Source organism: Pelophylax lessonae (genome assembly GCF_965119305.1).
Source record: "Pelophylax lessonae genome assembly, contig: HAP1_SCAFFOLD_254, whole genome shotgun sequence".
In the NCBI taxonomy this organism is placed as follows: Eukaryota; Metazoa; Chordata; class Amphibia; order Anura; family Ranidae; genus Pelophylax; species Pelophylax lessonae.
The window spans coordinates 141,677-169,330 of NW_028120085.1; the positions used below are offsets into that span (position 1 = coordinate 141,677).

The 27,654-nt window shown below is 53.2% G+C and overlaps 1 protein-coding gene across 1 annotated transcript in view; it reads right to left on the reverse strand.

The window, feature by feature from the left end:
- ABCC8 (ATP binding cassette subfamily C member 8) overlaps positions 1–27,654 on the reverse strand; it is a 199,386-nt gene that overhangs the window by 123,966 nt on the left and 47,766 nt on the right. Inside the window, exon 4 of the mRNA XM_082276046.1 lies at positions 4,736–4,902. Within this exon, the coding sequence (XP_082132172.1) occupies positions 4,736–4,902 (167 nt within the window). The remainder of the gene's footprint in view (positions 1–4,735; positions 4,903–27,654) is intronic.

Genomic DNA, 27,654 nt, shown 5'->3' on the forward strand with positions numbered 1-27,654 from the left:
GAGGAGATGATGGGATGGGGAGGAGATGAAGGGATGGGGAGGAGATGATGGGACGGTGAGGAGATGATGGGATGGTGAGGAGATGATGGGACGGTGGGGAGATGATGGAACGGTGAGGAGATGATGGGATGGTGAGGAGATGATGGGATGGGGAGGAGATGATGGGATGGTGAGGAGATGATGGGACGGTGAGGAGATGATGGGATGAGGAGGAGATGATGGGACGGTGAGGAGATGATGGGACGGTGAGGAGATGATGGGATGGTGAGGAGATGATGGGATGGTGAGGAGATGATGGGGATGGTGAGGAGATGATGGGATGGGGAGGAGATGATGGGATGGTGAGGAGATGATGGGATGGTGAGGAGATGATGGGGATGGTGAGGAGATGATGGGATGGGGAGGAGATGATGGGATGGTGAGGAGATGATGGGATGGTGAGGAGATGATGGGGATGGTGAGGAGATGATGGGATGGGGAGGAGATGATGGGATGGTGAGGAGATGATGGGATGGTAAGGAGATGATGGGGGTGGGGAAATGATGGGACAGTGAGGAGATGATGGGATGGTGAGGAGATGATGGGATGGTGAGGAGATGATGGGATGGGGAGGAGATGATGGGATGGTGAGGAGATGATGGGATGGTGAGGAGAGGATGGGATGGTGAGGAGATGATGGGATGGGGAGATGATGGGATGGGGAGGAGATGATGGGATGGTGAGGAGATGATGGGATGGGGAGGAGATGATGGGATGGTGAGGAGATGATGGGATGGGGAGGAGATGATGGGACGGTGAGGAGATGATGGGATGGGGAGGAGATGATGGGACAGTGAGGAGATGATGGGATGGGGAGATGATGGGATGGGGAGGAGATGATGGGACGGTGAGGAGATGATGGGATAAGGGGGAGATGATGGGATGGTGAAGAGATGATGGGACGGTGAGGAGATGATGGGACGGTGAGGAGATGATGGGATGAGGAGGAGATGATGGGATGGTGAGGAGATGATGGGATGGGGAGGAGATGATGGGATGGTGAGGAGATGATGGGATGGGGAGGAGATGATGGGACGGTGAGGAGATGATGGGATGGGGAGGAGATGATGGGACAGTGAGGAGATGATGGGATGGGGAGATGATGGGATGGGGAGGAGATGATGGGACGGTGAGGAGATGATGGGATAAGGGGGAGATGATGGGATGGTGAAGAGATGATGGGACAGTGAGGAGATGATGGGATGGGGAGGAGATGATGGGATGGTGAGGAGATGATGGGATGGTGAGGAGATGATGGGATGGTGAGGAGATGATGGGATGGTGAGGAGATGATGGGATGAGGAGGAGATGATGGGATGGTGGGGAGATGGTGGGATGGTGGGGAGATGGTGGGACGGTGAGGAGATGATGGGACGGTGAGGAGATGATGGGATGGTGAGGAGATGATGGGATGGTGAGGAGATGATGGGATGGTGAGGAGATGATGGGATGGGGAGGAGATGATGGGATGGTGGGGAGATGATGGGATGGTGGGGAGATGATGGGATGGTGAGGAGATGATGGGATGGTGAGGAGATGATGGGATGGTGAGGAGATGATGGGATGAGGAGGAGATGATGGGATGGTGAGGAGATGATGGGATGAGGAGGAGATGATGGGATGACGAGGAGATGATGGGATGAGGAGGAGATGATGGGACGGTGAGGAGATGATGGGACGGTGAGGAGATGATGGGATGGTGAGGAGATGATGGGAAGGTGAGGAGATGATGGGATGGTGAGGAGATGATGGGACGGTGAGGAGATGATGGGATGGTGAGGAGATGATGGGAAGGTGAGGAGATGATGGGATGGTGAGGAGATGATGGGACGGTGAGGAGATGATGGGACGGTGAGGAGATGATGGGACGGTGAGGAGATGATGGGAAGGTGAGGAGATGATGGGATGGTGAGGAGATGATGGGATGGTGAGGAGATGATGGTGAGGAGATGATGGGATGGTGGGGAGATGATGGGATGGGGAGGGGGGGATGGGATGGAGAGGAGATTATGGGATGGGGAGGGGGGGATGGGATGGTGAGGAGATGATGGGATGGTGAGGAGATGATGGGACGGTGAGGAGATGATGGGACGGTGAGGAGATGATGGGACAGTGAGGAGATGATGGGATGGTGAGGAGATGATGGGACGGTGAGGAGATGATGGGACGGTGAGGATATGATGGGACGGTGAGGAGATGATGGGACGGTGAGGAGATGATGGGACGGTGAGGAGATGATGGGACGGTGGGGGGGGGATGGTGAGGAGATGAAGGGATGGTGAGGAGATGATGGGATGGTGAGGAGATGATGGGATGGTGAGGAGATGATGGGACGGTGAGGAGATGATGGGATGGTGAGGAGATGAAGGGATGGTGAGGAGATGAAGGGATGGTGAGGAGATGAAGGGATGGTGAGGAGATGATGGGATGGTGAGGAGATGATGGGACGGTGGGGAGATGATGGAACGGTGAGGAGATGATGGGATGGGGAGGAGATGATGGAACGGTGAGGAGATGATGGGACAGTGAGGAGATGATGGGATGGGGAGGAGATGATGGGATGGGGAGGAGATGAAGGGATGGGGAGGAGATGATGGGACGGTGAGGAGATGATGGGATGAGGAGGAGATGATGGGACGGTGGGGAGATGATGGAACGGTGAGGAGATGATGGGATGGGGAGGAGATGATGGGATGGGGAGGAGATGATGGGATGGGGAGGAGATGAAGGGATGGGGAGGAGATGATGGGATGGTGAGGAGATGATGGGACGGTGGGGAGATGATGGAACGGTGAGGAGATGATGGGATGGTGAGGAGATGATGGGACGGTGAGGAGATGATGGGATGGTGAGGAGATGATGGGACGGTGGGGAGATGATGGAACGGTGAGGAGATGATGGGATGGGGAGGAGATGATGGGATGGGGAGGAGATGATGGGACAGTGAGGAGATGATGGGACGGTGAGGAGATGATGGGATGGGGAGGAGATGATGGGACAGTGAGGAGATGATGGGACGGTGAGGAGATGATGGGATGGGGAGGAGATGATGGGATGGGGAGGAGATGATGGGATGGTGAGGAGATGATGGGATGGTGAGGAGATGATGGGACGGTGAGGAGATGATGGGACGGTGAGGAGATGATGGGACGGTGAGGAGATGATGGGATGGGGAGGAGATGATGGGATGGTGAGGAGATGATGGGATGGGGAGGAGATGATGGGATAGTGAGGAGATGATGGGATGGTGAGGAGATGATGGGATGGTGAGGAGATGATGGGACGGTGAGGAGATGATGGGACAGTGAGGAGATGATGGAACGGTGAGGAGATGATGGGATGGGGAGGAGATGATGGGATGGAGAGGAGATGATGGGATGGAGAGGAGATGATGGGATGGTGAGGAGATGATGGGATGGGGAGGAGATGATGGGACAGTGAGGAGATGATGGGACGGTGAGGAGATGATGGGATGGGGAGGAGATGATGGGATGGTGAGGAGATGATGGGATGGTGAGGAGATGATGGGATGGTGAGGAGATGATGGGATGGGGAGGAGATGATGGGATGGTGGGGAGATGATGGGATGGTGGGGAGATGATGGGATGGGGAGGAGATGATGGGATGGTGAGGAGATGATGGGATGGTGAGGAGATGATGGGATGAGGAGGAGATGATGGGATGGTGAGGAGATGATGGGGATGGTGAGGAGATGATGGGATGGGGAGGAGATGATGGGATGGTGAGGAGATGATGGGGATGGTGAGGAGATGATGGGATGAGGAGGAGATGATGGGATGGTGAGGAGATGATGGGATGGGGAGGAGATGATGGGATGGTGAGGAGATGATGGGATGGTGAGGAGATGATGGGATGGTGAGGAGATGATGGGACGGTGAGGAGATGATGGGACAGTGAGGAGATGATGGAACGGTGAGGAGATGATGGGATGGGGAGGAGATGATGGGATGGAGAGGAGATGATGGGATGGAGAGGAGATGATGGGATGGTGAGGAGATGATGGGATGGGGAGGAGATGATGGGACAGTGAGGAGATGATGGGACGGTGAGGAGATGATGGGATGGTGAGGAGATGATGGGATGGTGAGGAGATGATGGGATGGTGAGGAGATGATGGGATGGGGAGGAGATGATGGGATGGTGGGGAGATGATGGGATGGTGGGGAGATGATGGGATGGGGAGGAGATGATGGGATGGTGAGGAGATGATGGGATGGTGAGGAGATGATGGGATGAGGAGGAGATGATGGGATGGTGAGGAGATGATGGGGATGGTGAGGAGATGATGGGATGGGGAGGAGATGATGGGATGGTGAGGAGATGATGGGGATGGTGAGGAGATGATGGGATGGGGAGGAGATGATGGTGAGGAGATGATGGGATGGGGAGGAGATGATGGGGAGGAGATGATGGGACGGTGAGGAGATGATGGGATGGTGAGGAGATGATGGGATGGAGAGGAGATGATGGGATGGAGAGGAGATGATGGGATGGTGGGGAGATGATGGGATGGTGAGGAGATGATGGGATGGTGAGGAGATGATGGGATGGTGGGGAGATGATGGGATGGTTGGGGAGATGATGGGGGTGGTGAGGAGATGATGGGGGTGGGGAGATGATGGGATGCTGAGGGGGGGATGGGATGGTGAGGGGGGATGGGACAGCCATGACTCACCCGCACTCGGATGACATTGATCTCCACCGCCAGGAGCATCCCATAGAAGACGGCCAGCAGTCCGGTCAGGCAGAATCGCAGCTGTAGAAAGCAGACGCCGTTATCCCAGAACTTCACAAATTTGATGGTTTTGGTGATGAAGGCCAAAGCCCAATAGACCAGGAGAGCTGCCGGGAGAGAGAAGGAGAAAGGATTGAGCGCCGTTCCTGGACCTCCCCCACACAGGGAGATTTCTCCAATTTACTAATAATAGTCTTTGCTTCCACAGGTGTGGGGGGGGGGGGGGGCGGTGTAACGAAGGTGAAATCTATTTTTATTCATTGCTGTTCTGTAGGACGGGGACTATAAAATGTTTTATTGAAAAGCTACAAATCAGTCAGTTGGAAATTGTGATGACTGGCGAGGGGGGGGGGGATGGTAATTGGTTTTGTTAGCTGAGCCATTAGCGGCTGCATTAGACGGTGGACCTCATCCATCCCGGATTCCCCGCATCGGCTCAACTTCACTGGGAACTTAACAAGGCCTTAATGAGGCGAGAAATAAAATCCTGTGTGATACTCACTACCAGGTGTGCACCGGGGACTACAGTGCCTTGCGCAAGTATTCGGCCCCCTTGAACTTTTCGACCTTTTGCCACATTTCAGGCTTCAAACATAAAGATATAAAACGGTAATTTTTTGTGAAGAATCAACAACTAGTGGGACACAATCATGAAGTGGAACGAAATTTATTGGATATTTCAAACTTTTTTAACAAAAAACTGAAAAATTGGGCGTGCAAAACTATTAAGTTAATACTTTGTAGCGCCACCTTTTGCTGCGATTACAGCTGTAAGACGCTTGGGGTTTGTCTCTATCAGTTTTGCACATCGAGAGACTGAAATTTTTGCCCATTCCTCCTTGCAAAACAGCTCGAGCTCAGTGAGGTTGGATGGAGAGCGTTTGTGAACAGCAGTTTTCAGTTCTTTCCACAGATTCTCGATTGGATTCAGGTCTGGACTTTGACTTGGCCATTCTAACACCTGGATATGTTTATTTGTGAACCATTCCATTGTAGATTTTGCTTTATGTTTTGGATCATTGTCTTGTTGGAAGACAAATCTCCGTCCCAGTCTCAGGTCTTTTGCAGACTCCATCAGGTTTTCTTCCAGAATGGTCCTGTATTTGGCTCCATCCATCTTCCCATCAATTTTAACCATCTTCCCTGTCCCTGCTGAAGAAAAGCAGCCCAAACCATGATGCTGCCACCACCATGTGTCACAGTGGGGATGGTGTGTTCAGGGTGATGAGCTGTGTTGCTTTTACGCCAAACATAACGTTTTGCATTGTTGCCAAAAAGTTTGATTTTGGTTTCATCTGAGCAGAGCCCCTTCTTCCACATGTTTGGTGTCTCCCAGGTGGCTTGTGGCAAACTTTAAACGACACTTTTTATGGATATCTTTAAGAAATGTCTTTCTTCTTGCCACTCTTCCATAAAGGGCAGATTTGTGCAGTATACGACTGATTGTTGTCCTATGGACAGAGTCTCCCACCTCAGCTGTAGATCTCTGCAGTTCATCCAGAGTGATCATGGGCCTCTTGGCTGCATCTCTGATCAGTCTTCTCCTTGTATGAGCTGAAAGTTTAGAGGGACGGCCAGGTCTTCGTAGATTTGCAGTGGTCTGATACTCCTTCCATTTCAATATTATCGCTTGCACAGTGCTCCTTGGGATGTTTAAAGCTTGGGAAATCTTTTTGTATCCAAATCCGGCTTTAAACTTCTCCACAACAGTATCTCGGACCTGCCTGGTGTGTTCCTTGTTCTTCATGATGCTCTCTGCACTTTAAACGGACCTCTGAGACTATCACAGTGCAGGTGCATTTATACGGAGACTTGATTACACACAGGTGGATTCTATTTATCATCATTAGTCATTTAGGTCAACATTGGATCATTCAGAGATCCTCACTGAACTTCTGGAGAGAGTTTGCTGCACTGAAAGTAAAGGGGCTGAATAATTTTGCACGCCCAATTTTTCAGTTTTTTATTTGTTAACAAAGTTTGAAATATCCAATAAATTTCCTTCCACTTCATGATTGTGTCCCACTTGTTGTTGATTCTTCACAAAAAATTACAGTTTTATATCTTTATGTTTGAAGCCTGAAATGTGGCAAAAGGTCGCAAAGTTCAAGGGGGCCGAATACTTTTGCAAGGCACTGTATATACTGCACCTCGCTTCAGGGATCTCATAACTGAAGAACAATGATGACGATGTGTAAAGTGCAACCAGATCTGTCAGCTTAGATCCACCACACACTGAGGGGTAGATTTACTAATGGCAAATAGACTCTGAGCCTAGGATATCAAATTGTAGAGAGAGGCTTCCATACTTGAGCCCTGGAAGTCAGAGGTCGGAGAGGGGGCTGCTGTTCATGGGCCCTGGATATGAAATGGTAGAGATAAGGCTTCCATCCTTAAGCCCAAAGCCCAGGAGGTTTGTAGGTGGAGAGGAGGCCACTGTTCTTGAGCTTCGGAGGTCAGAAGGTGGAGAGGAGGCCGCTGTTCTTGAGCTTCGGAGGTCAGAGGTCTGAGAGAGGGGGCCACTCTCCATGGGCCCTAGAGGAAGGGCTGCTGTTAGAAACTATGGGGCTCCATACAGCCAACCTGACAGGGCCAAGAAAAACACAGCTTACTATGCTTCAGTTATGAATTAAACACAGCGAGTAATCGGTACCAATCACTCACTGTGTCCATTCAGAAATGAAAGGGGCCGGTAAATGTGAGATATTTACTGGACCTTCTCCACTCTCCATCCTGAAGGATCATATTGTGTGATTGCAGCTGTTGTGGGAAAGAGAGGAGGGAAACCAGCAGCACTGTGGGGGTGGGGGCACTTGGTGAGGGGGGGGGGGGGGGCTGGGCAGCAGAGGGAAACATATGGTGCACAGGCAGGGTGATGGGTTTGGTGGGGGGGGGGGGCGTTAATTGAACCAATGCCCTGTATGGCTCTTTCTGCAGCAGCTGAAAGCCAGCAGAAGAAAGAGGAGAAGAAGCCAACTTTCAGGGGGATCGGTTCCAGTAATTGACCCCCACCATGCCTATCACCCTCCCTGCCCACATCTGATGCACCCAGCTGCCTGGGCCCCCCTGTTGGCCTGGGCCCTGTACAGGAGGACTAGTGGTACCATCCTATCCACAGCTCTGCCTTGAGGTTAGAGGGTGGAGAGGGGGCTACTCAGAGGGGGCTACTGTTTATGGGTCCAGGATATTAAATGGTAGAGAGGACGTTTCCATCCTTGAGCCCAGTCGGTTTGTAGGTGCAGAGGGGGCCACTGTTCATGGGCCCTGGAAATCAGAGGGTGGAGAGGGGGCCACTGTTCATGGGCCCTAAAAGTCAGAGGGTGGAGAGGGGGCCACTGTTCATGGGCCCTAAAAGTCAGAGGGTGGAGATGGGGCCACTGTTCATGGGCCCTAAAAGTCAGAGGGTGGAGAGGGGCCACTGTTTATGGGCCCTAAAAGTCAGAGGGTGGAGAGGGGGCCACTGTTCATAGGCCCTGGAAGTCAGAGGGTGGAGACGGGGCCACTGTTCATGGGCCCTAAAAGTCAGAGGGTGGAGATGGGGCCACTGTTCATGGGCCCTAAAAGTCAGAGGGTGGAGATGGGGCCACTGTTCATGGGCCCTAAAAGTCAGAGGGTGGAGAGGGGCCACTGTTCATGGGCCCTAAAAGTCAGAGGGTGGAGATGGGGCCACTGTTCATGGGCCCTAAAAGTCAGAGGGTGGAGAGGGGCCACTGTTTATGGGCCCTAAAAGTCAGAGGGTGGAGAGGGGGCCACTGTTCATAGGCCCTGGAAGTCAGAGGGTGGAGACGGGGCCACTGTTTATGGGCCCTAAAAGTCAGAGGGTGGAGAGGGGGCCACTGTTCATAGGCCCAGGATAAGAAATATTAGAGAGGAGGATTCCATCCTTGAGCCCGGAAGGTGTGAAGGTACAGAGACGGACACTGCCCGTGGGCCCAGGATATCAATGGGTGGCAGTCCTTGGGGCCAGGAGATTTGAGGGTACAGACAGGGGGGGGGCACTGTTTGTGGTCCCCTGGAAGTCAGAGGGTGCAGGGGGCCACTATCTTGGCCCTAGGAGGTCAGAGAATGGATGGACCAACCAGCATAGCTACTCCAAGCCCCAATTTGCAAACTATTTGCTGCCATTACTTTCCATACATCATAACGGAGAATTCCAGTCTTCCCCTCGGATCGGTTGGAGCCTCCAGAAGGATTGTGGAAAAAAGGAGAAACCAGACCTGAAAATGATCGGCCAATGGAAGAACAGAACCCCGGACAGTGCAGTGTGCAGTCTAAGGCTGCATTCACACTGAGCGGAGCGACTTTCAGGCGTTTATATTTCAGAGTTTCTAGAAATTTATTCCAGCTTCTCGTGTTTTTCTTTAGTGTTCCCCTTTGAAGTCTATGGGGTCCAATCTGCTTCCAACCCCCAAAAAGAAGCTCCTGGACTCTTTTTGCGTTTTGTTCAGGCGTCAGAACGCTCAGATATAAAGGCGGGGCCTTTGAAATTAATGGGATTCGGCTTTCTGAGCGTTTTTGTACTTCAAGCAGAAAATCGCTGAGCTGTGATCGGGTCCATAGGGGACATTAATCACAAATCTGTGTAACCCCTCCGCTGTAGAGAATGATCCCCACATTGTTCTGTAGAGGTTGGGTATGGAGATAGCCTGCTGGGGGGGGGGGGGGGGGGCACGTGTAAATTACCCCGGGACACCCATCCCCCTCCACACACCAGGGAAAGGGATTCATTCCTATTTATTGAAGTCTGAGCCGCCATCCCACTGGAGATCGGTGAAGGAAATGAGATTATTAAACATTCATGGCATCTTTATCCGTCTAACCGCTGAGATTCGATGAGCGCCCATGGAGGGAATTAATAGAATGGTTGGAGATGAATTGTCTGCTCATTAATGGCACAACGAATAATATATCAGAGCAGCCACCGCGTGCTTCTCAGACATGGGGCCGGCCACTGACCACCAACACTGACCACATGCTGGAGAATGAGCCAGCAAGCACAGACATGGGGCCGGCCACAGACCACCAACACTGACCACATGCTGGAGAATGAGCCAACAAGCACAGACATGAGGCCGGCCACCAACACTGACCACATGCTGGAGAATGAGCCAACAAGCACAGACATGAGGCCGGCCACCAACACTGACCACATGCTGGAGAATGAGCCAACAAGCACAGACATGAGGCCGGCCACCAACACTGACCACATGCTGGAGAATGAGCCAACAAGCACAGACATGAGGCCGGCCACCAACACTGACCACATGCTGGAGAATGAGCCAACAAGCACAGACATGGGGCCGGCCACAGACCACCAACACTGACCACATGCTGGAGAATGAGCCAACAAGCACAGACATGAGGCCGGCCACCAACACTGACCACATGCTGGAGAATGAGCCAACAAGCACAGACATGGGGCCGGCCACAGACCACCAACACTGACCACATGCTGGAGAATGAGCCAACAAGCACAGACATGAGGCCGGCCACCAACACTGACCACATGCTGGAGAATGAGTCAACAGGCACAGAGCGGAGCGCACTCTGAGGTTCCCAGGGAGAAAAGTGAGGACCTGGCTGAAAGGTCAGATGGTAGGCTCATATGATGGCTCGTATCCATGGACTGGGCCATGTAACAACGGTACCGTTAAAGAAATTGGAACTGTTTCCGCCATCAAAAGCCTCACCCTCCTTCACTAGTATAAATATGTACACCCAACCAACCATGTTCTGGACAGGCAAGTCTTTGGGTGCGCCACATCTGATTCTTACCCCAGTCCTCAGCCCCCCACAATAAGCCTTATCTGCCTTCCTGTAGTAATAATGTGTATGCTCCACAATTTATGATCAATCAGATTGTTCCGAATGGATGCCAGGAGCCATTCACTCATCTGAGGAATTCTTTCTTTAATTTGCTTTCTTTCAATTACTTTCCGACTGAAATTAAGTCAATGGGACGTTTGGAGAACCCTTTCTTTCATGGCTCCCGACTGTCCCTCAATGACATGGCTCCCGACTGTCCCTCAATGACATGGCTCCTGACTGTCTCTCAATTACATGGCTCCCGACTGTCCCTCAATGACATGGCTCCCAACTGTCCCTTAATATCATGGCTCCCAACTGTCCCTCAATATAATGGCTCCCAACTGTCCCTCAATGTAATGGCTCCTGACTGTCCCTCAATGTCATGGCTCCCAAGTGTCCCTCATTTATTTGGCTCCCGACTGTCCTTCAATGTCATGGCTCCCAACTGTCCTTCAATATCATGGCTCCCAACTTTCCTTCAATGACATGGCTCCCAACTTTCCTTCAATGACATGGCTCCCAACTGTCCCTCAATGTAATGGCTCCCAACTGTCCCTCAATGTAATGGCTCCCAACTGTCCCTCAATGACATGTCTCCCAACTGTCCCTCAATGTCATGGCTCCCAACTGTCCCTCAATGTAATGGCTCCCAACTGTCCCTCAATGACATGGCTCCCAACTGTCCCTCAATGTCATGGCTCCCAACTGTCCCTCAATGTAATGGCTCCCAACTGTCCCTCAATGACATGGCTCCCAACTGTCCCTCAATGTAATGGCTCCCAACTGTCCCTCAATGACATGGCTCCCAAGTGTCCCTCATTTATTTGGCTCCCAACTGTCCTTCAATGTAATGGTTCCCAACTGTCCCTCAATGTAATGGCTCCCAACTGTCCCTCAATGTAATGGCTCCCAACTGTCCCTCAATGTAATGGCTCCCAACTGTCCCTCATTTATTTGGCTCCCAACTGTCCTTCAATGTAATGGCTCCCAACTGTTTCTCAATGTAATGGCTCCCAATTATCTCCCAATGACATGGCTCCTGGCTGCCCCTCATTTGAAACCCATGAGTTGACCTTATTGTTGTTCTCTGCAATTGAATGTTCTATAACCCAGGGGTGTGTCCTGTACCTACATATAAGTTGTGTGTGGTGGGGGTGTGTCCTGTACCTACATATAAGTTGTGTGTGGTGGGGGTGTGTCCTGTACCTACATATAAGTTGTGTGTGATGGGGGTGTGTCCTGTACCTACATATAAGTTGGGTGTGATGGGGTGTGTCCTGTACCTACATATAAGTTGTGTGTGGTGGGGGTGTGTACTGTACCTTCATATAAGTTGTGTGTGGTGGGGGTGTGTCCTGTACCTACATATAAGTTGTGTGTGGTGGGGGTGTGTCCTGTACCTACATATAAGTTGTGTGTGGTGGGGGTGTGTCCTGTACCTTCATATAAGTTGTGTGTGGTGGGGGTGTGTCCTGTACCTACATATAAGTTGTGTGTGGTGGGGGTGTGTCCTGTACCTACATATAAGTTGGGTGTGATGGGGTGTGTCCTGTACCTACATATAAGTTGTGTGTGGTGGGGGTGTGTCCTGTACCTACATATAAGTTGTGTGTGGTGGGGGTGTGTCCTGTACCTACATATAAGTTGGGTGTGATGGGGTGTGTCCTGTACCTACATATAAGTTGTGTGTGGTGGGGGTGTGTCCTGTACCTTCATATAAGTTGGGTGTGATGGGGTGTGTCCTGTACCTACATATAAGTTGTGTGTGGTGGGGGTGTGTCCTGTACCTTCATATAAGTTGTGTGTGGTGGGGGTGTGTCCTGTACCTACATATAAGTTGGGTGTGATGGGGGTGTGTCCTGTACCTACATATAAGTTGGGTGTGATGGGGGTGTGTCCTGTACCTACATGAAGTTGGGTGTGGTGGGGGTGTGTCCTGTACCTACATATAAGTTGGGTGTGATGGGGGTGTGTCCTGTACCTACATATAAGTTGGGTGTGGTGGGGGTGTGTCCTGAACCTACATATAAGTTGTGTGTGGTGGGGGTGTGTCCTGTACCTACATATAAGTTGGGTGTGATGGGGGTGTGTCCTGTACCTACATATAAGTTGTGTGTGGTGGGGGTGTGTCCTGTACCTACATATAAGTTGGGTGTGATGGGGGTGTGTCCTGTACCTACATATAAGTTGGGTGTGGTGGGGGTGTGTCCTGTACCTACATATAAGTTGGGTGTGACGGGGTGTGTCCTGTACCTACTGTGAGGAGATTAGCTCGGTGGCGGGCGTGGATGACCCCTTGGGGGGGGTTTGTTACACAGGGAGATAGCCGAGAAGTGGTTGCAAACAACAGTTTGGTTTATTCTTGCAATTTTCTTCACACAAGTGCAAGCCTCAAAACAGCCAAAATAAAATAAAACACAAAATAAATCCTTGCCACTGTGGGCGGCTACCTTCTCACATACAGGAACCTACCTAAGGAGTCTGTCCCCAACCTACTGTTGGGCAGACTTTGCTGATCCTACAGCAGACACTCAATAGTCCATGTTTTTCTCTTCACACAACAAATGTCCATTGAACATGTCCCTTTTCTCTTCACATAGAACATGTCCCTTTGTTTTTCTCTTTGCACAGCAAATGTCCCTTTTCTCTTCACATAGAAATAGTTCATTTATTTCTTTTCACATAGAAACAATCCCAGACCTCACCTTGAGTAATCTTCAGTCTTAATTAATTTTCCCTTCACACAGGAAATGTCCATTGGTTTCTTTTCACATAGAAACAATCCAAGACCTCACCTTGAGAAGTCTTCACACTTTTTACCCTCCTCAGCGCACATCGCTTCAGGAGGCATTCCTTCTCCCATGCTCACACAGCTTCAGGAGGCCTTCCTTCTCCCATGCTCACACAGCTTCAGGAGGCATTCCTTCTCCCATGCTCACACAGCTTCAGGAGGCCTTCCTTCTCCCATGCTCACACAGCTTCAGGAGGCATTCCTTCTCCCATGCTCACACAGCTTCAGGAGGCATTCCTTCTCCCATGCTCACACAGCTTCAGGAGGCCTTCCTTCTCCCATGCTCACACAGCTTCAGGAGGCATTCCTTCTCCCATGCTCACACAGCGTCGGGAGGCACACATCTGACTGTCCTCCTCTACTCACACAGCGTCAGGATGCAGCAATCAATAGACTTCCTCTGGACAAATTATAGAGGCCTTAATTTCCTCATTCTGAATAGCTGAATGGTTTTCAACTTCTTTACACCTTCCTGCTGCCTTTGCAGCCGACACCCTATAGTAATTGGTGAATTGTCTAAACCAAGCAGAAGTGTATCTCCCATCTGTGACACCACTCACAGATTTACCTGACTTCCTGTCACACTACATATAAGTTGGGTGTGATGGGGGTGTGTCCTGTACCTACATGAAGTTGGGTGTGGTGGGGGTGTGTCCTGTACCTACATATAAGTTGGGTGTGATGGGGGTGTGTCCTGTACCTACATATAAGTTGTGTGTGGTGGGGTGTGTCCTGTACCTACATATAAGTTGGGTGTAATGGGGGTGTGTCCTTTACCTTCATATAAGTTGGGTGTGGTAGGGGTGTGTCCTGTACCTACATATAAGTTGTGTGTGGTGGGGGTGTGTCCTGTACCTTCATATAAGTTGTGTGTGGTGGGGGTGTGTCCTGTACCTACAAATAAGTTGTGTGTGGTGGGGGTGTGTCCTGTACCTACATATAAGTTGGGTGTGATGGGGGTGTGTCCTGTACCTACATATAAGTTGGGTGTGATGGGGGTGTGTCCTGTACCTACATATAAGTTGGGTGTGATGGGGGTGTGTCCTGTACCTACATATAAGTTGGGTGTGGTAGGGGTGTGTCCTGTACCTACATATAAGTTGGGTGTGGTAGGGGTGTGTCCTGTACCTTCATGTAAGTTGGGTGTGATGGGGGTGTGTCCTGTACCTACATATAAGTTGGGTGTGATGGGGGTGTGTCCTGTACCTACATATAAGTTGGGTGTGGTAGGGGTGTGTCCTGTACCTACATATAAGTTGGGTGTGGTAGGGGTGTGTCCTGTACCTTCATATAAGTTGAGTGTGGTGGGGGTGTGTCCTGTACCTTCATGTAAGTTGTGTGTGGTGGGGGTGTGTCCTGTACCTTGTAAGTTGAGTGTGGTGGGGGTGTGTCCTGTACCTTCATATAAGTTGTGTGTGGTGGGGGTGTGTCCTGTACCTACATATAAGTTGGGTGTGGTAGGGGTGTGCCATTTCCCTATATATGACTGGGGGTGTTCTTTGCATATCTTTTAGATTGTAAGCTCTCAGGGTCCTCCTACTCGCTTGTATTGTAGCTGCACTGTCTGCCTTTATATTGTACAGCACTACACATACTGTTGGAGCGATATAAAACGAGTATATTAATAATAATCATAGCGATGATGAGGGATGATGATAATAACGCTGGTAGTTGTAGGATGATGTCCTATTGGAGGAATCTTTTCTTGGTTTCTTTGTTTTTTCTCCTCTAATAATGAATTCTGGGATCAGACCGAACAACGACACAGCGAGGAGTGAAATAAAGAACGAACGCCTGGATGATGGTTGGGGGCTCTATTCTGTGGAAACACTGTAGCAGCCAATTGGATTTCAGCTTTCGTCAGCCTGGACAATGAGCCATACTTTCTGATTGGTTGCTGTGAGTTGGGCGATGTGAAATCTGCGATCAGCTCGCCGACCGCCTTGTGTGGGCAGATTGGGGCCTAATGGGCTGCCCATAGATAGGGCCAGACATGAGCGACTGTCTGACGGTATGTGAGGGATATAGAATATTCATTGATGGATGAGTCATAGGCTGGTGTTAGCGGTGTGCGCGGCGTCCTGAGTGCTCCTGAGGTGGGGGGATGGGAGAGTTAGTGGAAGGTTATCTCCGCATGAAAGACAATGACATCTCCTCCATGTCATGAATCATTTATGAGCAGTCTGAGAGTGACACAAGATACATGGCGCTAGAATACCCCCCACCTGATCCGTCCCATCACCCCTCTATATCCTAGTGACCCCCGCCTTCATCTGCCCTTCCATCCTCATCCTTCCCTCCATCCTCATCCTTCCCTCCATCCTCATCCTTCCCTCCATCCTCATCTGCCCTTCTGTCTTCATCCTCCCCTCCATCCTCATCTGCCCTTCCATCTTCATCCTTCCCTCCATCCTCATCCTTCCCTCCATCCTCATCTGCCCTTCCATCCTCATCCTTCCCTCCATCCTCATCCTTCCCTCCATCCTCATCTGCCCCTCCATCCTCATCTGCCCTTCCATCCTCATCCTTCCCTCCATCCTCATCCTTCCCTCCATCTTCATCCTTCCCTCCATCCTCATCTGCCCTTCTGTCTTCAACCTTCCCTCCATCTTCATCCTTCCCTCCATCCTCATCTGCCCTTCTGTCTTCATCCTTCCCTCCATCCTCATCTGCCCTTCCATCCTCATCCTTCCCTCCATCCTCATCTGCCCTTCTGTCTTCATCCTTCCCTCCATCCTCATCTGCCCTTCTGTCTTCAACCTTCCCTCCATCCTCATCCTTCCCTCCATCCTCATCTGCCCTTCTGTCTTCATCCTTCCCTCCATCCTCATCTGCCCTTCCATCCTCATCCTTCCCTCCATCCTCATCTGCCCTTCTGTCTTCATCCTTCCCTCCATCCTCATCTGCCCTTCCATCTTCATCCTTCCCTCCATCCTCATCTGCCCTTCTGTCTTCAACCTTCCCTCCATCCTCATCTGCCCTTCTGTCTTCATCCTTCCCTCCATCCTCATCCTTCCCTCCATCCTCATCCTTCCCTCCATCCTCATCTACCCTTCTATCTTCATCCTTCCCTCCATCCTCATCTGCCCTTCCGTCTACAACCTTCCCTCCATCCTCATCTGCCCTTCCATCTACAACCTTCCCTCCATCCTCATCTGCCCTTCCGTCTACAACCTTCCCTCCATCCTCATCTGCCCTTCTGGCTTCATCCTTCCCTCCATCCTCATCTGCCCTTCTGTCTTCAACCTTCCCTCCATCCTCATCTGCCCTTCTGTCTTCAACCTTCCCTCCATCCTCATCTGCCCTTCTGTCTTCAATCTTCCCTCCATCTCCATCCTCATCTGCCCTTCCGTCTACAACCTTCCCTCCATCCTCATCTGCCCTTCCGTCTACAACCTTCCCTCCATCCTCATCTGCCCTTCCGTCTTCATCCTTCCCTCCATCTTCATCTGCCCTTCCGTCTTCAACCTTCCCTCCATCCTCATCTGCCCTTCTGTCTTCAACCTTCCCTCCATCCTCATCTACCCTTCTGTCTTCATCCTTCCCTCCATCCTCATCTACCCTTCTGTCTTCATCCTTCCCTCCATCCTCATCTGCCCTTCCGTCTTCATCCTTCCCTCCATCCTCATCTGCCCTTCCGTCTACAACCTTCCCTCCATCCTCATCTGCCCTTCCGTCTACAACCTTCCCTCCATCCTCATCTGCCCTTCCGTCTACAACCTTCCCTCCATCCTCATCTGCCCTTCTGGCTTCATCCTTCCCTCCATCCTCATCTGCCCTTCTGTCTTCAACCTTCCCTCCATCCTCATCTGCCCTTCTGTCTTCAACCTTCCCTCCATCCTCATCTGCCCTTCTGTCTTCAACCTTCCCTCCATCCTCATCTGCCCTTCTGTCTTCAACCTTCCCTCCATCTCCATCCTCATCTGCCCTTCCGTCTACAACCTTCCCTCCATCCTCATCTGCCCTTCCGTCTACAACCTTCCCTCCATCCTCATCTGCCCTTCTGTCTTCATCCTTCCCTCCATCTTCATCTGCCCTTCCGTCTTCAACCTTCCCTCCATCCTCATCTGCCCTTCTGTCTTCAACCTTCCCTCCATCCTCATCTACCCTTCTGTCTTCATCCTTCCCTCCATCCTCATCTGCCCTTCCGTCTTCAACCTTCCCTCCATCCTCATCTGCCCTTCTGTCTTCATCCTTCCCTCCATCCTCATCTACCCTTCTGTCTTCATCCTTCCCTCCATCCTCATCTGCCCTTCCGTCTTCAACCTTCCCTCCATCCTCATCTGCCCTTCCGTCTTCAACTTTCCCTCCATCCTCATCTGCCCTTCCGTCTACAACCTTCCCTCCATCCTCATCTGCCCTTCTGTCTTCATCCTTCCCTCCATCCTCATCTGCCCTTCCGTCTTCAACCTTCCCTCCATCCTCATCTGCCCTTCCGTCTTCAACTTTCCCTCCATCCTCATCTGCCCTTCCGTCTACAACCTTCCCTCCATCCTCATCTGCCCTTCTGTCTTCATCCTTCCCTCCATCCCCATCTGCCCTTCCGTCTTCAACTTTCCCTCCATCCTCATCTGCCCTTCCATCTTCATCCTTCCCTCCATCCTCATCTGCCCTTCCGTCTACAACCTTCCCTCCATCCTCATCTGCCCTTCCATCTTCATCCTTCCCTCCATCCTCGTCTGCCCTTCTGTCTTCAACCTTCCCTCCATCCTCATCTGCCCTTCTGTCTTCAACCTTCCCTCCATCCCCATTTACTGTACCCTTCAGTCTTTATCCACCCTCCATCCTCATCTGCCCTTCCATCTTCATCCAACTCTCCACCATTATCTGCACTTCTGTCCTCATCTACCCTTCTGTCTTCATTTGCCCCTCCACCCACATCCACCATCCAATTCAGGTACCCCTCCATCTTCGCCTGCTCCTTCATCTTTATCCATCCTTCTAGCTTCACCCACCCTTATCCATCCCTCCCTCATCATGTATCCTCCATCTTCATCTGCACTTCCATCCTTACCCATCCTTCCAACTTCATCCATTCTTATCTGCCCCTTCATCCTCATCCACTCACCCTTCACCTTTCCCTCCACTTTTATTTGTCCGCTCCACCTTAATCTGCCCCTCCTTCATTCATTCCTCCATCTTCATCTACTCTGTGTCTTCATCCACCCCTTCATCCTAATCTGCCATTGTCTTCATCTGCCCCTCCGATATTATTCATCTACCCCCATTCTCATCTACTTCTCTGCCATCATTCATCTTCATTTGCTCTTACATGCCCATCCACCCCTGCATTTTTATGTGCTCTCAATCCTCATTTGACTCTCCACCATCATCTGTCGCTCTATCCTCATCCACCCCTCTGACTTTATCTTCTCCACTAGGAATCACAGGGGACACCAGGAATCTTCTCCACTAGGAATCACAGGGGACACCAGGAATCTTCTCCACTAGGAATCACAGGGGACACCAGGAATCTTCTCCACTAGGAATCACAGGGGACACCAGGAATCTTCTCCACCAGGAATCACAGGGGACCAGTGGCGGCCGGTGTTTTGGGGGCACAGGGGCGCTGCCCCCCCCTATCCATGCGTCCAGCCCCCTAATCTGCATGCAGGGGCGCCAGACGCATGGAGTTCAATGGGGCTTTTTTTTTTTATTTTTTGCATCATCTGATTAGAGCCAGAGGCTCTAATAGGCTGCAGCAAAGGGTGGACCCGGGGCGCAGAGCAGTGTGCCCCGACTCCACCCATTGTATGACAATAGCGAATGAAAATTCGCTATTGTCACACAGATCCTCCTCCTGGCCAATCAGGGAGTGGGTCTAATACCTGATTCCTGATTGGCCGCAAGGCAAACCCCATGCCATTGGCCGAGGAGAAGGCGGGAGCGGGAGGACTCGAGTAGACGCGCCGCCGGGACTGAGGAGAAGCCGCCCGCCGCCGCTGCTGCCCCAGGTAAGTAAGGGGGCACGCACGCTGATCTCTGCATTGAAGGGGGCATGTACGTTGGTAACTGCATTGAAGGGGGCATGCACGCTGATCTCTGCATTGAAGGGGGCATGCACGCTGATCTCTGCATTGAAGGGGGCATGCACGCTGATCTCTGCATTGAAGGGGGCATGTATGCTGGTCACTGCATTAAAAGGGGCATGTACGCCGGTTACTGCATTGAAGGGGGCATGTATGCTGGTCACTGCATTGAAAGGGGGCATGTACGCTGGTCTCTGCATTGAAGGGGGCATGTACGCTGGTCTCTGCATTGAAGGGGGCATGTACGCTGGTCTCTGCATTGAAGGGGGCATGTATACTGGTCACTACATTGAAAGGGGCATGTATACTGGTCACTACATTGAAAGGGGCATGTATACTGGTCTCTGCATTGAAAGGGGGCACACTGGTCTCTCTGCATTGAAAGGGGGCACGCTGGTCTCTCTGCATTGAAAGGGGGCACGCTGGTCTCTCTGCATTGAAAGGGGGCACGCTGGTCCCTCTGAATTGAAAGGGGGCACGCTATACCTTTATTACTGAAGGCCCCTTTCACACTTTTGCGACTTCAAAGTCACGCAATTTTTTACAGCGTTTTTTGCCGCAAAGCAATGTCTATTACTTTTTTCTGTTTGCGCCCCCCCAAAAATTTTGAGCACCAGCCGCCACTGCAGGGGACACTAGGAGTCTTCTCCACTAGGAATCACAAAAGGACACTTGGAATCTTCTCTGCAAGGAATCATGGGGAACACTAGGAATGCTATCCATTAGGAATAACGGGGGACATTAGGAATCTTTTCCACCAGAAATCTCAAGGGACACTTGGAATCTTCTCCACTAGGAATCACATGGGGCATGATGCGGTTAGGGTTGTAGTACAATGATCCATGTTTGGGGTGAGTAGTACAATGCACCATTCTGTTGAGGTTTTAGTACAATGGTCCACGTTGGGGTTGTAGTACAATGTGCCATGTTGGGGGGAGTAATACAATGCTCCAAGCTGTTGCAGTTATAGTACAATGGTCCATGTTGGGGTTGTAGTATAATGGTTAATGCTGGGGGAGTAGTACAATGTTCCATGTTGAGGGGATAAGTACAATGCCCCATGTTGGGGGGAGTTGTACAATGCACCATGATGTTGGGGTTGCAGTACAATGATCCATGTTGGGGTTGTAGTACAATGCGCCATGTGTGGGGGTGTAGTGCAATGCTCCATGCTGTTGGGTTTGTAGTACAATGGTCCATTTTGTGGTTGTAACACAATGGTCTATGTTGGGGGGAGTAGTACAATGGTCAATGTTGGGGCAGTAGTACAATGCACCATTCTGTTGAGGTTGTAGTACAATGGTCCATGTTGGGGGGGGGGGGTAGTACAATGCGCCATATTGGGGGGAGCAGTTGGGGTTGTAGAACAAAGGTTCATGTTGTGGGGCAGGGCCGGACTGGGAATAAAATTCAGCCCTGGAAAAAATGTCATACCAGCCCCATAGCATTATTATACCGGCCAAACAGCATAGCGCCATTATTTCCTTGTTCATAAAAGGGAAAACCATGCATTTTAAAGCAAATTTGAAGAGTGTATTATACATAGATAAGATAGATATGAAAGCATGTAGTGCTTTATATATAAAAGAGCAAATTCTAGTTAAAAGTGGTAAAAGTGCGGACATGGTAAAGGAGATGTCATAGGCTGTGTGGACATGGTACAGGACATGTCAGGGGCTGTGCGGACATGATACAGGAGATGTCAGAGGCTGTGCGGACATGATACAGGAGATGTCAGGGGCTGTGGAGACATGGTATAGGAGATGTCAGGGGCTGTGGAGACATGGTATAGGAGATGTCAGGGGCTGTGGAGACATGGTGCAGGAGATGTCATAGGCTGTGCGGACATGGTGCAGGAGATGTCAGGGGCTGTGTGGACATGGTGCAGGAGATGTCATAGGCTGTGCGGACATGGTACAGGAGATGTCAGGGGCTGTGGAGACATGGTACAGGAGATGTCAGGGGCTGTGGAGACATGGTACAGGAGATGTCAGGGGCTGTGTGGACATGGTACAGGAGATGTCACGGGCTGTGTGGACATGGTACAGGAGATGTCAGAGGCTGTGTGGACATGGTACAGGAGATGTCAGGGGCTGTGGAGACATGGTACAGGAGATGTCAGGGGCTGTGTGGACATGGTACAGGAGATGTCACGGGCTGTGTGGACATGGTACAGGAGATGTCAGGGGCTGTGGAGACATGGTACAGGAGATGTCAGGGGCTGTGTGGACATGGTACAGGACATGTCAGGGGCTGTGGAGACATGGTATAGGAGATGTCAGGGGCTGTGCGGACATGGTACAGGAGATGTCACGGGCTGTGTGGACATGGTACAGGAGATGTCAGGGGCTGTGTGGACATGGTACAGGAGATGTCAGGGGCTGTGCGGACATGGTACAGGAGATGTCAGGGGCTGTGCGGACATGGTACAGGAGATGTCAAAGGTTGCAGACATGATGAGGGGGGTGGGATGAGTGGCAGCAGGGGTGGTGGTGAGGGGGGTGGAATCAGTGGAAGCGGTGGTGATGGTGAGGGGGGTGGAATCAGTGGCAGCAGGGGTGGTGGGAGCGGTGGTGGTGAGGGGGGTGGGATCAGTGGCATCAGGGGTGGTGGTGAGGGGGTTGGGATCGGTGGCAGCAGGGGTAGTGATGAGGGGGGTGGGATCAGTGGCAGCGGTGGTGGTGATGAGGGGGTGGTGATGAGGGGGGTGGGATCGGTGGCAGTGGTGGTGAGGGGGGAGGGGAATCGGTGGCAGTGGTGAGGGGGGTGGGAATCGGCAGTGGTGGTGGTGGTGAGGGGGGTGGGAATCGGTGGCAGTGGTGGTGGTGGTGAGGGGGGTGGGAATCGGTGGCAGTGGTGGTGAGGGGGGTGGGAATTGGTGGCAGTGGTGGTGAGGGGGGTGGGAATAGGTGGCAGTGGTGGTGAGGGGGGTGGGAATAGGTGGCAGTGGTGGTGAGGGGGTGGGAATAGGTGGCAGTGGTGGTGAGGGGGGTGGGAATCGGTGGCAGTGGTGGTGAGGGGGGTGGGAATCGGTGGCAGTGGTGGTGAGGGGGGTGGGAATCGGTGGCAGTGGCGGTGAGGGGGGTGGGAATCGTTGGCAGTGGTGGTGAGGGGGGTGGGAATCGGTGGCAGTGGTGGTGAGGGGGGTGGGAATCGTTGGCAGTGGTGGTGAGGGGGGTGGGAATCGTTGGCAGTGGTGGTGAGGGGGGTGGGAATCGGTGGCAGTGGTGGTGAGGGGGGTGGGAATCGGTGGCAGTGGTGGTGAGGGGGGTGGGAATCGTTGGCAGTGGTGGTGAGGGGGGTGGGAATCGGTGGCAGTGGTGGTGAGGGGGGTGGGAATCGGTGGCAGTGGTGGTGAGGGGGGTGGGAATCGGTGGCAGTGGTGGTGAGGGGGGTGGGAATCGGTGGCAGTGGTGGTGAGGGGGGTGGGAATCGTTGGCAGTGGTGGTGAGGGGGGTGGGAATCGGTGGCAGTGGTGGTGAGGGGGGTGGGAATCGGTGGCAGTGGTGGTGAGGGGGGTGGGAATCGGTGGCAGTGGTGGTGAGGGGGGTGGGAATCGGTGGCAATGGTGGTGAGGGGGGTGGGAATCGGTGGCAGTGGTGGTGAGGGGGGTGGGAATCGGTGGCAGTGGTGGTGAGGGGGGTGGGAATAGGTGGCAGTGGTGGTGAGGGGGTGGGAATCGGTGGCAGTGGTGGTGAGGGGGGTGGGAATCAGTGGCAGTGGTGGTGAGGGGGGTGGGAATCGTTGGCAGTGGTGGTGAGGGGGGTGGGAATAGGTGGCAGTGGTGGTGAGGGGGTGGGAATCGGTGGCAGTGGTGGTGAGGGGGGTGGGAATCGGTGGCAGTGGCGGTGAGGGGGGTGGGAATCGTTGGCAGTGGTGGTGAGGGGGGTGGGAATCGTTGGCAGTGGTGGTGAGGGGGGTGGGAATCGTTGGCAGTGGTGGTGAGGGGGGTGGGAATCGGTGGCAGTGGTGGTGAGGGGGGTGGGAATCGGTGGCAGTGGTGGTGAGGGGGGTGGGAATCGTTGGCAGTGGTGGTGAGGGGGGTGGGAATCGGTGGCAGTGGTGGTGAGGGGGGTGGGAATCGGTGGCAGTGGTGGTGAGGGGGGTGGGAATCGTTGGCAGTGGTGGTGAGGGGGGTGGGAATCGGTGGCAGTGGTGGTGAGGGGGGTGGGAATCGGTGGCAGTGGTGGTGAGGGGGTGGGAATCGGTGGCAGTGGTGGTGAGGGGGGTGGGAATCGGTGGCAGTGGTGGTGAGGGGGGTGGGAATCGGTGGCAGTGGTGGTGAGGGGGGTGGGAATAGGTGGCAGTGGTGGTGAGGGGGTGGGAATCGGTGGCAGTGGTGGTGAGGGGGGTGGGAATAGGTGGCAGTGGTGGTGAGGGGGGTGGGAATCGGTGGCAGTGGTGGTGAGGGGGGTGGGAATAGGTGGCAGTGGTGATGAGGGGGGTGGGAATCGGTGGCAGTGGTGGTGAGGGGGGTGGGAATCGTTGCTAGTGGTGGTGAGGGGGGTGGGAATCGTTGGCAGTGGTGGTGGTGAGGGGAGATTGGTGGCAGTGGTGATGGGGGGTGCCATCCTCCCCACCGCCACTGCTTCCCCCCCATCCTATTAGGGAGAAGATCTGTGGTGGTCTGGTGGAGGTCGGAGGATGGGATCAATAATTGCACTGCAGTCTGCTGATTTTTTTAGTACTAACTTGGTCAGACTGTGACAGTCGGACTCGATTCCCCGGGTGCTGGGCTGCTGGGCTGGTGTCCGTGTAGTGGGTCCCTCGGCGCCGTCACCGTGACCGTCCGTCTTGCTGACAGACTCAGTCACATGATCCACCGCCGGCCGGCGCCGCCGCTCTGACGTCATGCCGCTCATAGCGGCTGACATAGTACGGACTTCACCAGGGATGCAGCAGCCATCACAGCGCGGCCGCGGGGCGGTCCCAATAGCGGCCGCGTCTTAAAGCGGCCACAATAGCGGCCGCGTCTTAAAGCCGCCACAATAGCAGCTGCGTCTTAAAGCGGCCACAATTTTAAAGCGGCCCCAGGGCCGGCGGCCCACCGGGTAATTTCACGGTATCCCGGTAGGCCAGTCCGGCCCTGTTGTGGGGAGTAGTACAATGCTCTTTGTTGGGGTTGTAGTACAATGCTTCATATTGGGGGGAGTAGTACAATGCTCCATGTTGGGGTTGTGGTAAAATTCTCCATGTTTGGGTTTTAGTGCAATGCTCTATAGTGGGGTGGGGTGGGTTGGGGGGTGTAGTATAATGCTCAATGTTGGAGTTGTTGTACAATGCTTCACTTTGGGGTTGTAGTACAATGTTCCATGTTGGGGAGAGTAGTACAATGCTCCATGTTGGAGTTGTAGTACAATGCTCCATGTTGTGTGTGTGTGGGGGGGGGGGGGGTAGTACAATGCTCCATGTTGGGGAGGGGGGGGGGGTAGTACAATGCTCCATGTTGGGGAGGGGGGGGTAGTACAATGCTCCATGTTGGGGAGGGGGGGGGGGTAGTACAATGCTCCATGCTGGATTTGTAGTACAATGCTCCATGTTGGGGAGGGGGGGGGGGTTGTACAATGCTCCATGTTGGGGAGGGGGGGGGGTAGTACAATGCTCCATGTTGGGGAGAGGGGGGGGGTAGTACAATGCTCCATGCTGGATTTGTAGTACAATGCTCCATGTTGGGGAGGGGGGGGGGGGTTGTACAATGCTCCATGTTGGGGAGGGGGGGGGGTAGTACAATGCTCCATGTTGGATTTGTAGTACAATGCTCCATGTTGGGGAGAGGGGGGGGTAGTACAATGCTCCATGTTGGGGAGGGGGGGTAGTACAATGCTCCATGTTGGATTTGTAGTACAATGCTCCATGTTGGGGAGGGGGGGGGGGGGGTTGTACAATGCTCCATGTTGGGGAGGGGGGGGGTAGTACAATGCTCCATGTTGGATTTGTAGTACAATGCTCCATGTTGGGGAGGGGGGGTAGTACAATGCTCCATGTTGGGGAGGGGGGGGGGGGTAGTACAATGCTCCATGCTGGATTTGTAGTACAATGCTCCATGTTGGGGAGGGGGGGGGGGGTTGTACAATGCTCCATGTTGGGGAGGGGGGGGGGTAGTACAATGCTCCATGTTGGGGAGGGGGGGTAGTACAATGCTCCATGTTGGGGAGGGGGGGGGGTAGTACAATGCTCCATCTTGGATTTGCAGTACAATGCTCCATATTGGGGGAGGGGGGGGGGGTAGTACAATGCTCCATGTTGGGGAGGGGGGGTAGTACAATGCTCCATGTTGGGGAGGGGGGGGGTAGTACAATGCTCCATCTTGGATTTGCAGTACAATGCTCCATGTTGGGGAGGGGGGGGGGGGGTAGTACAATGCTCCATCTTGGATTTGCAGTACAATGCTCCATGTTGGGGAGGGGGGGGGGGTAGTACAATGCTCCATGTTGGATTTGTAGTACAATGCTCCATGTTGGGGAGGGGGGGGGGGGGGTTGTACAATGCTCCATGTTGGGGAGGGGGGGGGGGGTAGTACAATGCTCCATGTTGGATTTGTAGTACAATGCTCCATGTTGGGGAGAGGGGGGGGGGTAGTACAATGCTCCATGTTGGGGAGGGGGGGTAGTACAATGCTACATGTTGGATTTGTAGTACAATGCTCCATGTTGGGGAGGGGGGGGGGGGGTTGTACAATGCTCCATGTTGGGGAGGGGGGGGGGGGGGTTGTACAATGCTCCATGTTGGGGAGAGGGGGGGGGGTAGTACAATGCTCCATGCTGGATTTGTAGTACAATGCTCCATGTTGGGGAGGGGGGGGGGGGGTTGTACAATGCTCCATGTTGGGGAGGGGGGGGGGTAGTACAATGCTCCATGTTGGATTTGTAGTACAATGCTCCATGTTGGGGAGAGGGGGGGGTAGTACAATGCTCCATGTTGGGGAGAGGGGGGGGGGTAGTACAATGCTCCATGTTGGATTTGTAGTACAATGCTCCATGTTGGGGAGGGGGGGGGGTAGTACAATGCTCCATGTTGGATTTGTAGTACAATGCTCCATGTTGGGGAGGGGGGGGGGGGTAGTACAATGCTCCATGTTGGGGAGGGGGGGGGTAGTACAATGCTCCATGTTGGGGAGGGGGGGGGGGGGTAGTACAATGCTCCATGCTGGATTTGTAGTACAATGCTCCATGTTGGGGAGGGGGGGGGGGGGGTTGTACAATGCTCCATGTTGGGGAGGGGGGGGGGTAGTACAATGCTCCATGTTGGGGAGGGGGGGGGGGGGTAGGTACAATGCTCCATGTTGGATTTGTAGTACAATGCTCCATGTTGGGGAGAGGGGGGGGGGGGTAGTACAATGCTCCATGTTGGGGAGGGGGGGTAGTACAATGCTCCATGTTGGGGAGGGGGGGGGGGTAGTACAATGCTCCATGTTGGGGAGGGGGGGGGGTAGTACAATGCTCCATGCTGGATTTGTAGTACAATGCTCCATGTTGGGGAGGGGGGGGGGGGGGGTTGTACAATGCTCCATGTTGGGGAGGGGGGGGGGGGGTAGTACAATGCTCCATGTTGGGGAGGGGGGGGGGGGGGGTAGTACAATGCTCCATGTTGGATTTGTAGTACAATTGCTCCATGTTGGGGAGGGGGGGGGGGTTGTACAATGCTCCATGTTGGGGAGGGGGGGGGGGGTAGTACAATGCTCCATGTTGGGGAGGGGGGGGGGGGTAGTACAATGCTCCATGTTGGGGAGGGGGGGGGGGTAGTACAATGCTCCATGTTGGATTTGTAGTACAATGCTCCATGTTGGGGAGGGGGGGGGGGGGTTGTACAATGCTCCATGTTGGGGAGGGGGGGGGTAGTACAATGCTCCATGTTGGGGAGGGGGGGGGGGTAGTACAATGCTCCATGTTGGGGAGGGGGGGTAGTACAATGCTCCATGTTGGGGAGGGGGGGGGGGTAGTACAATGCTCCATGTTGGGGAGGGGGGTAGTACAATGCTCCATGTTGGGGAGGGGGGGTAGTACAATGCTCCATGTTGGGGAGGGGGGGGTAGTACAATGCTCCATGTTGGGGAGGGGGGGGGGTAGTACAATGCTCCATGTTGGGGAGGGGGGGTAGTACAATGCTCCATGTTGGGGAGGGGGGGTAGTACAATGCTCCATGTTGGGGAGGGGGGGGGGTAGTACAATGCTCCATGTTGGGGGAGGGGGGGGTAGTACAATGCTCCATGTTGGGGAGGGGGGGGGGTAGTA